We start from the raw sequence: 12,292 nt of genomic DNA, 5'->3' as shown, positions 1-12,292 counted from the left end.
GCACCACTGTGGCTGCAGACACACGGCTCTGGGTAAGCTTTCCCCACTGCCCGTTCCCCAAAACCCTCTGACCTCGGGAAAGTGACTCACGTGTGTGACAACAGCCCAGCCTGGGCCTTGGCAGACTGTGGACCACTCGGAAAACTGCTCTAGCCAGAGCCTGGGGGAGCTCTGAATGCCACCAGCCGCTCCTGGCCAAAGTATTTGATTTGCCAAAGTATTTTTCAGCTACAGAACCCTGGAAGCCCACTTGATCCCCTGGCACAAACACCGGCTATTCCAAGCCTGGAACAGGAAGGTGACATTCACCCCTGTGCAGAGGGCCAGCTCTAGGCCTTGTGTTGGCCCTGTCTATGAGTGGATCTGACCCTAAGGCAGCCAAACACGCAGTCCATAGGACAGAACTTGGCTGCTACAGAGATGTGTCTCTTTCCCAGTGTCCCCCGAACCCCAGCCGCAGCATTAGGAGCATTAGCTACACCAAGTCAGCAAGCCGCCCCCAGAAATCCTTGGTCTATAGCCATATGCACAATGGAAGAGGCGGGAAGTCTGCTCACCTCCTCCAGATCATCACACCAATCACCATGGAAACCAGCACAATCAGCCCAGCGATTGCAACCACGATGATGATGATGATAGGGTTCTGCTCACTGGGAGCCACAGTCACTGCCAAGGAGGGAAACGAAACAGGGGTTAGGTCTGTATTCCCCTCTGCACATACCCGGCACCATGGTTACAACTCCAGATCAGCCTGCCTTGGCTAGTGCTGCATTCCTGCACCAAGGGCACCAGGAATAGCCAGCATCAAGTGCAGAGCCCTGGCAAGGTCATGGTGTGTGTCCACTCCCAGCCCGCCAAAGCACCAAGCTCCAGGGCGCTTCTGCACCAGACAGCACTGCATCACTGGCAGTGTTTGATAGGCCCCTCGTGTTTAAACACAACTGGAAAAGGGGACGAAACTCTGGGTGTTTCTAGGGCAAAACAAAAGCGAGAGAGAGAGACTGAGGTAGGGTGAAAAATCTTGCAGGCTTTTCTGCATCATAAAGCACCAAGAAAGGGGACAAAGCAGGTCACTTTTAACAGCCTCCCCTTACACATTTGCCCTAGGCCAGTGGTTCTCAGCCAGAGGGACGCGTAGCTCCGGGGGTATGCAAAGGTCTTCCAGGGGGTACAGCCGCTCATCTAGATATTTGCCTACTTTTACAACAGGCTACATAAAAAGCACTAGCAAAGTTAGTACAAACTAAAATTTTATACAAACAAAATGAGAAAGTCACCCATTCTTCAGTAACAGTGTGCTGTGATACTTCTCTATTTTTATGTCTGAATTTGTAAGCAAGTGGGTTTTAAGTGAGATGAAATTTGGGGGTACACAAGAGAAATCAGACTCCTGAAAGGGGTACAGTAGTATGACTAAGTTGAGAGTCCAGTGCACTAGACTAAGCCGGCAGTTTGCAGATGTTACATGGTCTGAAAACTTTGCCTAAGCCACAACCTTGCCCTGATGGCTGAAGCTGAGAAAACATTTCTACCAGGTTTCAGAGTAGCAGCCGTGTTAGTCTGTATTCGCAAAAAGAAAAGGTGTACTTGTGGTACCTTAGAGACTAACCAATTTATTTGAGCATAAGATGAAGTGAGCTGTAGCTTACTTATGCTTCTGCTCAAATAAATTGGTTAGCCTATAAGGTGCCACAGGTCCTCTTTTTCTTATTTCCACCAGGATACATTTGAAATGCAGGAAGTGATTTTCATGCTGACCCCTTATTAGCAGCACACGACCTGTCTGATGTCAGGCCAGACCTGAGAGCAAGGGGTCACAGTAGCTGCTCATGTAAAGGCAGCAAGGGGAGCTCCACGTGCTATTTTCGTAGGGTCTGCAGCACTAGGGCTGGTTTTTAACTCTAATTTCACAAGGAGACTGGTAGCTTCTTTCCAAAGCAAAAGCAGCTAGACAAAAGCTAGAGGATTTGCCACACCTTGGTAAGGCTGTAAACACACTTGAGTCTCAAATCTTGCCATGATCCCTTGGAGCATCTCCCTGTCCCAGAGCTCGGCCCCTCCTCCTGCTAAACCAGCTCAGGTTCCTCTAGCACAGACCTTGAGAAACTTTCTCTGCAAGCGGCAAGCTGCTTTTTATTGTTATTTCTCTAGCACCCGTGCTGAGGCCATTCTGGCAGCCAGAGCCAGCGCAAGCAGAGTGAAGGCCTGTGTTGACAGGGTGAGCAGAGGAACCTCTAGCCATCAGCTCTCATGGTGGACTCCTCATTCTATTAGCTGATGTTTAGGAAATAGTCCTGTTTATGGGGGAGACACATTAAAATGTACAGATGGTCTCCCTCACTAGTTCAATACTTTCCTCTCCTGCATTGGCGAACAGAGGTCTGAGATAGGACATTCGATAGACAACTTTTACTGGATTCAATGAATTCTGAAAATATTTCCGTGTGGTAAATGGATGCAATTTAAAGCCCTGTTAGACACAATCTCTGGACATTCATTTCCAGCCAGAGTGGGGTATTAAACTGAAACCGACCGTCTCCCTGACCCCCTCCTTTAGACAGTGAAATAAGATGTTCTTGACAACAGGTTTGAATGGAAGCTGTAAAAGGTAAAAACCCCAACAAAATCCAGTGAAGCCGATTCAGCTAGTCAGCAAAGTGACAAAAACCCTAAGTGCTCCATGGACCAGGGCTCTAGCGGGGTAGAGCAACCGTCTCTGATCTGGACGCAGGCTCGAGACCAGCTCTGCCTCCATGTGAAATGATCTGAAGGACCCTGGTTTTGTTTTCACTGGACGATCGTGCACTTAACCCCTCTTTTCTGTGGCATTACTTGTGGCTCAGAGGATAGAAAGACAGGTAAAGTGCCCTTCACAGTTCAGCAGGCAGCAACGGACAGCCATTCCCATCTGACAGCTCTTTGGTGGCCTCTGTGAATGGAACCGGGGGGATCCATCCAGATGTCAATGTCACAAAAACCGAGTCACAATTGGCCCTAGTGGGCGTCCTCCTTGGCAGCCTCAGTAGAAATCTCAGAGATGTCCAGTAAATTTCTCCCCTCCTACTGCCGAGGGGGCTCCCTCTAGGGCAGGGCAGGTGGGTGCCCTTATGCAGGTGGGTGCTGTACGTGATCTGTGGACGATCCGAGGGCGTCAGCCTGCAAGACTGTCAAGCCAGCAGCCCTCATTGGCACTACATCAATCTCTGACATTGGAAGAAAACGAGGGCCTAGGAAGGAACAGGCCCTCGCTCAACAGAAGGGCCCACTCCCTCCTTAGGGGACAGGCCTACACCCAGAACAGACTCAATTGAGTCTCCAGCACGAACCGTGAGCCGTAGAGCTGCTCCAGCTCAAAGTAACGCACCTGACGTGTGCTCTGTGTTCAATACGCACCCCACTGGCCTGCCTGCACTTACGTTCCCCCAAGGTCTCCACTTCGATGGCAGGACTATAGTTTCCATAACCCTGGGCTGACGCCGTCCGGATCTGGAAGACGTAGAGCGTGCCAGGCCTGAGGTTACTGACTGTCACGGCCGTCGACGCGGTTTTCACGGTCGAGTAACTTTGATCTCTTTGATCCTATGAAATAATGAAACACGGGAGATTTAACAAGATGGACAGCTGTCCTCTAGCTGATCTGTGGAGCAGCTGTCTTATTGCTGTGTCTCTGGGTCCCAGCAGGGCTGACTAGCCAAACGTTAGACCATCAACGAAAATGAAATGTTTGCTAGATGCCTCATTAATAGAAATTACAAGTTACAAGAAGAGCAAATCAAACGCAGCGAGGACTAGACGATGTGACTAGTGAGAGGCTGGGGAATGTGTGGTTATAAAAGGGGCGACACCAGCTTCGTGGGCTGTCCTCTCCCATTCACGTCTTTACATTTTCTTTCACACCACCTTGCATGCTGGGAGAGTGCACGCCAAGCCCCTTCCCCCTCCGCCTCCAAGGAGGTCCTGAGCGTGGCACTGCTTACAGGACACGATTAATATTAAATCACCATATAGCAAAAAGTAGTTCCACCAGGTAGGGCTGAAAATAAACAGCTAACCAGGCCTGGCGTTCCAGCCAGCAAAGGGTACTGGGTGCATTCACACACCGCATGCACTCAGACACCAGCCAGCGCACTCCTGTCCCCCACCCCAGCCCGAGTGACCATCTCCAAAGAACCCCAGAGGACGGGCAGAGGGTGGTTGTGGATGTACCTTGGGCAGCCCTGATATGGAAGGACATTCGGAGGGGTTGCGTGGCATGTCCTGGGGGAAGCACTGAGTACACAATCAAGCCAGTGACCGGGCCCAGCTCATCGAGGGGACACGGGTGCGCAACGACACTGCCTGAAAGCAGCCCTGGGAAGTCGCTGGCCGAAGATGCCGGCGTCCCAAAGGGATATCAGAGGAGAAGAGTCCGAAGGGAGGGACAGGCTGGAAGGTGCTAAATGACCCCTAAATGCATCAGGGCAGGTTGGGGGGATGAGTCGCCTGAGGGGCCAAGAGTCCCATGCTCAGTACCCTGGATAGGGGGGAGGCTCGAACAGAGAGGCTCTTGGAGGAATCAGGGGAAGGGGAAAGGGCAGGCTGAGCGAGAGCAGAGGCAGGTTAGGACAGAGGCAAGTTGGTGCATCCTGGCAGCAGCATGGCCATCTCCTTAAGCTCCCTCTGTAACAAAGGGGCCTTTCAGGCTGGGACAATGGGTGAGAATTTGCAGCTGGGTCTGCAGAGAGGGGTTGATTTAAATTAAATAGGAGCTGCTGCACGTCCCTGGCCCTGGGGGGTTGCTACAAGCCATTTCCAAGGAGAGGAGAAGGGACCTTCAGCCTCTGGCAAGAGGCAGAGGGGAGGGGCTGAGGCTGAGCAATGAGCAGGTTCTCAGTGAAAGGCACCAAATGGGGGCCACAGCCCCAAAGAGGGCTCTGGCTGCAGCTGGGCCAGAGCCCAGGAGAACCCTGAAAAGCAAAGAGTAGGGTGGAGGTGTGAGGGGCAGAGGAGACAGTGCCCAACAGAATCCGCCCCAGAGGAACGCTTATACTCACTGCACTACTCAGGAGGACAACACGTCCACCGTTTGGAATCTGAACACCTGCTGCAACCAGGCCATCTGGAGAGGGCCCTCTCCACAAACTGGAGCCAGCTCTGAATGCTGTTCTACACGCAGGTGGTCTAGGGAGACCTGGGTTACCCAGCCCAACAAGGCCTCTGTGCACCAGATCACCATCTCCAGGCCAGAATCCCACCACACTCCAGCTGGGCCATCAGCTGACAGCCAGTGGAAAGCCACCGGACGGGTAGATCTAAGCCCTTCCTCCCAACTCTACAGAGTGGACTAGAGCCTGGCACACAAACCAGGTTTCCTAGAGAGAACACAGCATTTTAAACTGCTCCAGCAAACAGCATCAGGGGGAATCTCTCGGCCACGGCACCAACTACAGCAAAGACACGTCCACTTAGAAACGCTTTAGCTGAGCTGGTCTGGAGCGGCCGTGGCCCTGCAATGCCTCACTCACCCAGCCTCTCCTGCCCTGGATGGAAGTCACACAGCCTCAGCAGAGAGAGTACCGCACCCGCTCCCTGGTGCTGCCTGCTCTGCTCTTTGGCCAGAGGGAAAGCAGTCTGGAGAGTTACTTGTTCTCATTATGGCTAATGCGAAGGCAGCACATTGGATCTTTGCAAACAGTCTAACTTGATTTCTTTGTTAGTAACCAGCGCCGTGACAGGGGGATGGTATTAAACCCACCGGCGCTTCCCAGGCATGTTTGACTGGAGCAGCCCTGCTGGAGAGCTCTGTGAACAGCCTGGAGTGCCGAGGGCCGAGCTCTTCGCGGATGCAGGCTGCTCTGGGCGCCCGCACTGCGCTGTGTCTCAAGACTAAATAAACATGTGTTAGCACGCATGGAGTAATCAAAGCTGGCAGACACATTCTCTAGCGATTCCAGTCCCACGAATGTGATTCACCTACCCAGCTAGCTCCGGATTTCTGCCTTGTTATGACAGGGACAGACAGAACCTTTCCAGCAGCGGCTGAGGAATGTCAGAGTGGGAGGGGGAAGCTGTGTCTGCATGGCAGCCCTGAACAGAGGAGCTCGGCTGCAGCACTGCCTAAGGCAATGGGTCGCAGTGTGGCAGAACAGCAGTTCTGAGGGCTTTGCTGTATTCCTTGCACTTAAAGACACTCACTGCACTTCCATGGGCTCCAGAGATGCAGCCTCTACAGCAGGCATATGTTGCCACAGGCAGATGACGTTCTCCATTGGGAATCTCGAAGTCTCAGGCCCCTGGGTATATTCACGCTTCTCCCTGGCAGCACCTCAGGTTAGGAAAGCTCCTCCCAGAGCCTCCACCTCCTCAATCCAATCACTCGCACAGCATCACCAGAGAAGGAGCTTAGGCTTAACAAACCACTCAAAGCATCTAGACATGCGCAGCATCCCACAGGTGCTGCACCCCCCAGCTTGAAGTGACTTCCATCATCTATAGGGCTGCCAACTTTCTAATCGCTCAAAATCGAACACCCTCGCCCCACCCCTTCCCCCGAGGCCCCACCCCCTTCCCCGAGGCCCCGCCCCCACTCTCTACATTCCCCCTCCCTTGGTGGCTTGCTTCTCCCACCCTCACTCACTTTCACTGGGCTGGGGTACGGGTGCGGGCTCTGGGTTGTGGGGTGCAAGAGGGGGCTCCAGGCTGGGGAGGTGGGGCCGAGGGATTCAGAGTGCGGGAGGGGGCTGCAGGTCGAGGCAGAGGGTTGGGGTGCAGAAGAGGGTAAGGCCTCTGGGCTGGGGCCAGAGATGAGGGGTTCAGGGAGTGAGAGTGGGCTCTGGGCTGGGATCAGGGATGACAGGCTTGGGGAGCAAGAGGAGGCTCCAGGTTTGGTGGGGGGGGCTCAGGGCTGGAGCAGGGGGTTGGGGCTCAGGCTTATCTTGGGCAGCTCCCAGTCAGAGGGTCTAAGGCAGGCCCCCTGCCTGTCCTGGCACCATTCTGCGCCCCGGAATCGGCCAGCAGGTCTGGTTCCTAGGCGGGACGGGGTGAGGGGGGGGGGCAGGAGGATCCACACGCTGTTCTCGCCCACAGGCACCGCCCCCACAGCTCCCATTGGCCGGTTCCTGCCCCGACTCAGATACAGGTTTAGTCTGGCTCAATGGCGCTCAGCACCCCCACTACACAAATTGTTCCAACGCCCCTGTCCAGAACCTACGTCTTTCCTTGCCCCCCCTCCCCCGTTAGGGTGTGTTTGCTACATTCCCATCAATTAGGCTGGAGCACCCTGGAGCAGGGACTAAATTTAAGTGTTTTCTGTGAGGTGCCTCATATGTTTTTGGGTGTTGTAAAGTAAGTAACAGCAATAGTAGGTAGCAACTGAAGGATTTTCACTGCCTTGTTCGCTATTTCAAGTCAGGAAGGAGACATTCCCAGCCAGCTGGGGCTGCGTGTGCAGGCGTGAGTGAGATGTGGGGAAACGCACTGTTAAAGCTGGGACATTAGATGCTGATGATTAATGGATTACTGCTGTTATGGGAGGTAACAATGGCATTTTGGAACAAACTGCTTGGCAAACAGATTAGTCTCTTTTCACCCAAAGCTCAGGTAGAAGTTATTTGAGGCCAGGTTTTACTGCGGTCTGTGGGTTCCAGAATTAATACAGCTGTACTTTGTGTCAAAGGCTTTGCAGAGCTCAAGCCTGGGTTTCTCACACACTATTTATGCTGAATAACTAACCGTAACAAATTTCTCAAACCCTAGTTTCTAGCATTAATGCCACAGCCTGGATATAGTTAATTACATTTCTCCTGGGTCTGTATATGTTGTTATGCAACATGCTATCTATTTGAGGGGTTTTTTTTCCTCAGAGCCCTCTGTGTAGAGAATCATGAAAAAACTAAGTCCTCAAATACAAGGACCAGGTACCAAGCCAGTTTTCTGGAGTCAGCTCAAATATTGATGCAGTTTAGCAATTGCTCACAGGTAAACAAAGAGTTAAACTTACTTACCAAATTCAGAGGCAATGGATTGTTATTTCACATATGCTCCAAATCTCGTGACGATACTATTTTTGCTAAGAAATTATCATATTATATTTCAGCGCCTGACCTCACAACAAATTCCTCTCTTGGAAACTATCAGATATTAAAGAGCAAGTTAATGTGAATCTATTTCAGAATCATCTGTTTCAAGGGAAAGAATTTCAGCATGTCACTGCACCTTTTAAAAGAAGTCTGCAAATTAATTCCAGTTCTGCAGTCTCTCGTTGGAGTCTGTTTTTGAAGTTTTTTTGTTGAAGAATTGCCACTTTTAGGTCTGTTATTGAGTGACCAGGGAGACTGCAGTGTTCTCCTACCGGTTTTTAAATGCTTTAATTCCTGATGTCACATTTGTGTCCATTTATTCTTTTGCGTAGAGACTGTCCAGTTTGACCAATGTACATGGCAGAGGGGCATTGCTGGCACATGATGGCAGATATCACATTCGCATATACCAATTCTTCAACAAAAAAACTTCAAAAACAGACTCCAACGTAAAACTGCAGAACTGGAATTAATTTGCAAACTGGACACCGTCAAATTAGGCCTGAATAAAGACTGGGAGTGGCTGGGTCATTACAAAAACTAAACCTAATTTCCCCCATACTAATTTCCCCCTACTGTTACTCACAGCTTTTTGTCAACTGTTTGAAATGGACCACTCTCATTACCACTACTACATATTCACCTGCTCTCTGCTCACTAGTTTTACTTCTAACACTCTCAAACCTCGCAACAGCTATCAAACAGTGGCCATTTTTAAATTTAAAATACAATCACAAAAACATTTGCTTCATTCCCCTCCAGTGTGAATTTCACTCACGAATCATAGCTCTAAAATCCAGGACTGGTAATAATCAGTCCTGAACTCACTGAATTTTTAAGGTTCAGTATTTTGTGACCCGTCAGTGCCAAAAATATAAGCCTCATCCTGCTGCAGTTCTGGGAATGCCTCTCATCCAAAGGGACTAAGCACTTGTGTTGAACTAAGCTGGTTGCAAGCTCCCACATCTCAGAATTCTAATGCACTTAAGGAAAAGCTGTTAAAAACCTCTAAAAATGATTAGTTCTACTCTTTCTCCCTGGAGGTTTATATATTAGGACTTGAAGTGATCGTTCCCCTCTATTCGACATTGGTGAGGCCTCATCTGGAGTACTGTGTCCAGTTTTGGGCCCCACACTACAAGAAGGATGTGGATAAATTGGAGAGAGTCCAGCGAAGGGCAACAAAAATGATTAGGGGTCTAGAACACATGACTTATGAGGAGAGGCTGAGGGAGCTGGGATTGTTTAGCCTGCAGAAGAGAAGAATGAGGGGGGATTTGATAGCTGCTTTCAACTACCTGAAAGGGGGTTCCAAAGAGGATGGCTCTAGACTGTTCTCAATGGTAGCAGATGACAGAACGAGGAGTAATGGTCTCAAGTTGCAGTGGGGGAGGTTTAGATTGGATATTAGGAAAAACTTTTTCACTAGGAGGGTGGTGAAACACTGGAATGCGTTACCTAGGGAGGTGGTGGAATCTCCTTCCTTAGAGGTTTTTAAGGTCAGGCTTGACAAAGCCCTGGCTGGGATGATTTAACTGGGAATTGGTCCTGCTTCGAGCAGGGGGTTGGACTAGATGACCTTCTGGGGTCCCTTCCAACCCTGATATTCTATGATTCTAAGTGCTGATGCAACCTGGCTTCACAGGTGGAGACAGAAAAAAAACAATTAAAATGAACTCTAAAAATAGCTAAAATAATTTAAAGTATAACCAGATTGCATGGTGGTGATCTGGGGAACGTGGAACTTGAAAGTAGCAGGAGCATCCCAAACTCATGCCAGTAAAGTCTTAACAATGCCATGCACTACACACACATACCCCCTTGTACATTTTCCATTCCTGAGGATTTACAAAGCAAGTGGGTCACAGCAAACATCATGCAGACAGCATCGGTAAGGACAGCACTATGTATCACAAATCTGGCTGGGAAGCAGGGGAACCTCTCATTTGAGTTTTTGGCATATCACTGAAAAGACGGGAAACAAGGATCTACCTTTTCATAGTACTTGATTTCGTATTCAGTGTTACTGGCACTTGGGAAGCCCGGCTCCTGCCATGACAAGGAAATGCTCTTCTGTTCAATTGTATCTGTGTGGATGTCAGTGACAAGAGCTGGTGCTGAAAAAGCAGAGAGAAGAAACAAGCAGATCACTAACACCATCGCCCCAGAAGGCTGGGCTCCCCCACCACTCTCCCCAGAAAAACAGCACCCTGATTATAGAGTCTGACTGTGCAGCCGTGTCATGCAGAGACATCTCAGGGAGACTTCCATGCGCAGAGCTGTGGCAGCATTGGGCCCTCGAGGAACAGTATCAACAACCCATTTCTATGCCTGGTCAGGGTAGTAAAATACAAATGTGCCCCAGTGACAGATCACTTGTGAATGCAGCACAAAGGGCGTCAGCTTCTGGGCAGACAGAGTTTCACAGACAAACCCTTTGACACAATAGGTGTCACTCCACGTTAGCCTAAGTTGTGTTGTAATAAAGGGATAGTCGGCATCTGCCTGACGCACACACCGTGCACAGAACCGCCTTTGTTTTCTCTCTCTGCTGAGACAAGAGGCTGGAAGGGCAGAGGGAAAATCTCCCTCTTCTACCATAAAGGGATAGCTCAGTGGTTTGAGCATTGGCCTGCTAAACCCAGGATTGTGAGTTCAATCCTTGAGGGGGCCATTTAGGGATCTGTGGCAAAAATTGGGGATTGGTCCTGATTTGAGCAGGGGGTTGGACTAGAATCTCCTGAGGTCCCTTCCAACCCTGATATTCTATGATTCTATAAAACCGGGGTGTTGAGCGCAGCAAGACCCTGCTGCCCAGCTCGCAAGCACCTGCTTTGTGGCCAAGAAGTGAGACGGCAGAGGAGGCCTGGGTTTTATTTGAGCAATAAGACCCTGAAGTACAAGTCCCTCCCTAGGACTACTGACCAGCCATGAGGAGACAGAGGCCCAAGGTTAGTCACAAGACACCAACTAGTTGCTGCTGCCCAGGTAATTCCACTGCACTGTAATCCTGTGCTGATAAAATAGGCCCTGGGCTAGCTCCTTTAGAAGGCAAGAAGTTTCCACAGGGCACTTAAAAGGCATGAAATAAACTCAATTGCATCTGCCTTTAGTGGCCTTCCAGCTGTGCTCTGTCTGCAATTTTACAAATCCTGGGGCTCTGTCCCGCACTAAACGTGCAGGAACTCTCAGGATTCAGAGTATAAACATGGAGCAGAGGAAATCAGCTCTTCCTGATATATTATTCAGTCAGCTGTTCACATTCCCTGGGGCTTGCTTAGATCCTGGCCTGGCTGCCTGCATTTACAACCGGATAGGTCAAGAACTGATGAAACAGGCAGAAATACATTTGGGGGGGTAAACGCAGCTGAATTTGTAACCTTAGTTGTTTTGTTAATTTCATTAGGCTGTTCCTTTTTGGTTAAAAGTACTGACCCTGTCAGGGTGGCTTGGCAGAGCCAAGGAAAGGTCATCCGAAGGCACGTTCAAAGGGTAACGTTTCTAAAAAAAAAAGCGGCTTTGTTACAGCCAAAATCTTTTGCATTAAAACAGAAGGAAGCTGCTTTAACTTTTTGGCGACAGCAAAAACTACAGGACTCTGGGACCCTCTTTGCTGCTGCATAATTTGTAGCTTAACACATAGGGATCTGTCTGGTCAATTAGTCCAGGCAACACAAACAGGCTCTTTGCTAAAAAAGGACCTTATTAAGTGTGGAACTCAGGCACCCTGAGCCAGATCCCCCCAGTCGCCCAAAGGGGGTCTCCAGCCAGCCAGCTTAGCTCTGTGGACTTGCACTGAACGTCCATACTGGGAGCGGTTCCCCTTCCAGCTCTGTATTTTAGCTCCAGCATTCCCTTCTTGCTACACACACATCCCCGCATTGACTGTCACCAGGAATTCTGCAAGTGTGTGGAAAGCAGGGTATTGGAGTAGCATTCTGCAGTGCAGAGCTGGGAGGGGAATTTTCCCTGAGCCCATTGGGTTAAGTGAGCACCGTTTTTTGCCAGCAGATAAATTAGTGGCTAGTCAGTCTATGCTGGGCTGTTTAGGAGGGAGACTGAGTGGGACTGGGGTTTATAGCACACAACTTCCTGGAACCTTCTGCTGGTCAGAGTTTGTGAACTCTCACTACAGTCAGACAGTATTATAGGGCTGCATGGTCACAGGTACAAATGAGTCTCCTGGGACACTGGTCTATCAGAAAATCACTCCACAACTGGCAACTTCCAGCACT

The 12,292-nt window shown here is 50.1% G+C and overlaps 1 protein-coding gene across 1 annotated transcript in view; it reads right to left on the bottom strand.

Annotated features, from left to right (window-relative positions):
* EPHA10 (EPH receptor A10) overlaps positions 1-12,292 on the bottom strand; it is a 115,617-nt gene that overhangs the window by 30,383 nt on the left and 72,942 nt on the right. Inside the window, exons 6-8 of the mRNA XM_073317553.1 lie at positions 10,050-10,174; positions 3,417-3,579; positions 558-666 (exon numbers count right to left, since the gene is read on the bottom strand). Of these exons, the coding sequence (XP_073173654.1) occupies positions 558-666; positions 3,417-3,579; positions 10,050-10,174 (397 nt within the window). The remainder of the gene's footprint in view (positions 1-557; positions 667-3,416; positions 3,580-10,049; positions 10,175-12,292) is intronic.

This window comes from Lepidochelys kempii, chromosome 19 (genome assembly GCF_965140265.1).
Source record: "Lepidochelys kempii isolate rLepKem1 chromosome 19, rLepKem1.hap2, whole genome shotgun sequence".
Lineage (NCBI taxonomy): Eukaryota > Metazoa > Chordata > Testudines > Cheloniidae > Lepidochelys > Lepidochelys kempii.
This window is presented reverse-complemented; position numbering and strand designations above follow the sequence as displayed.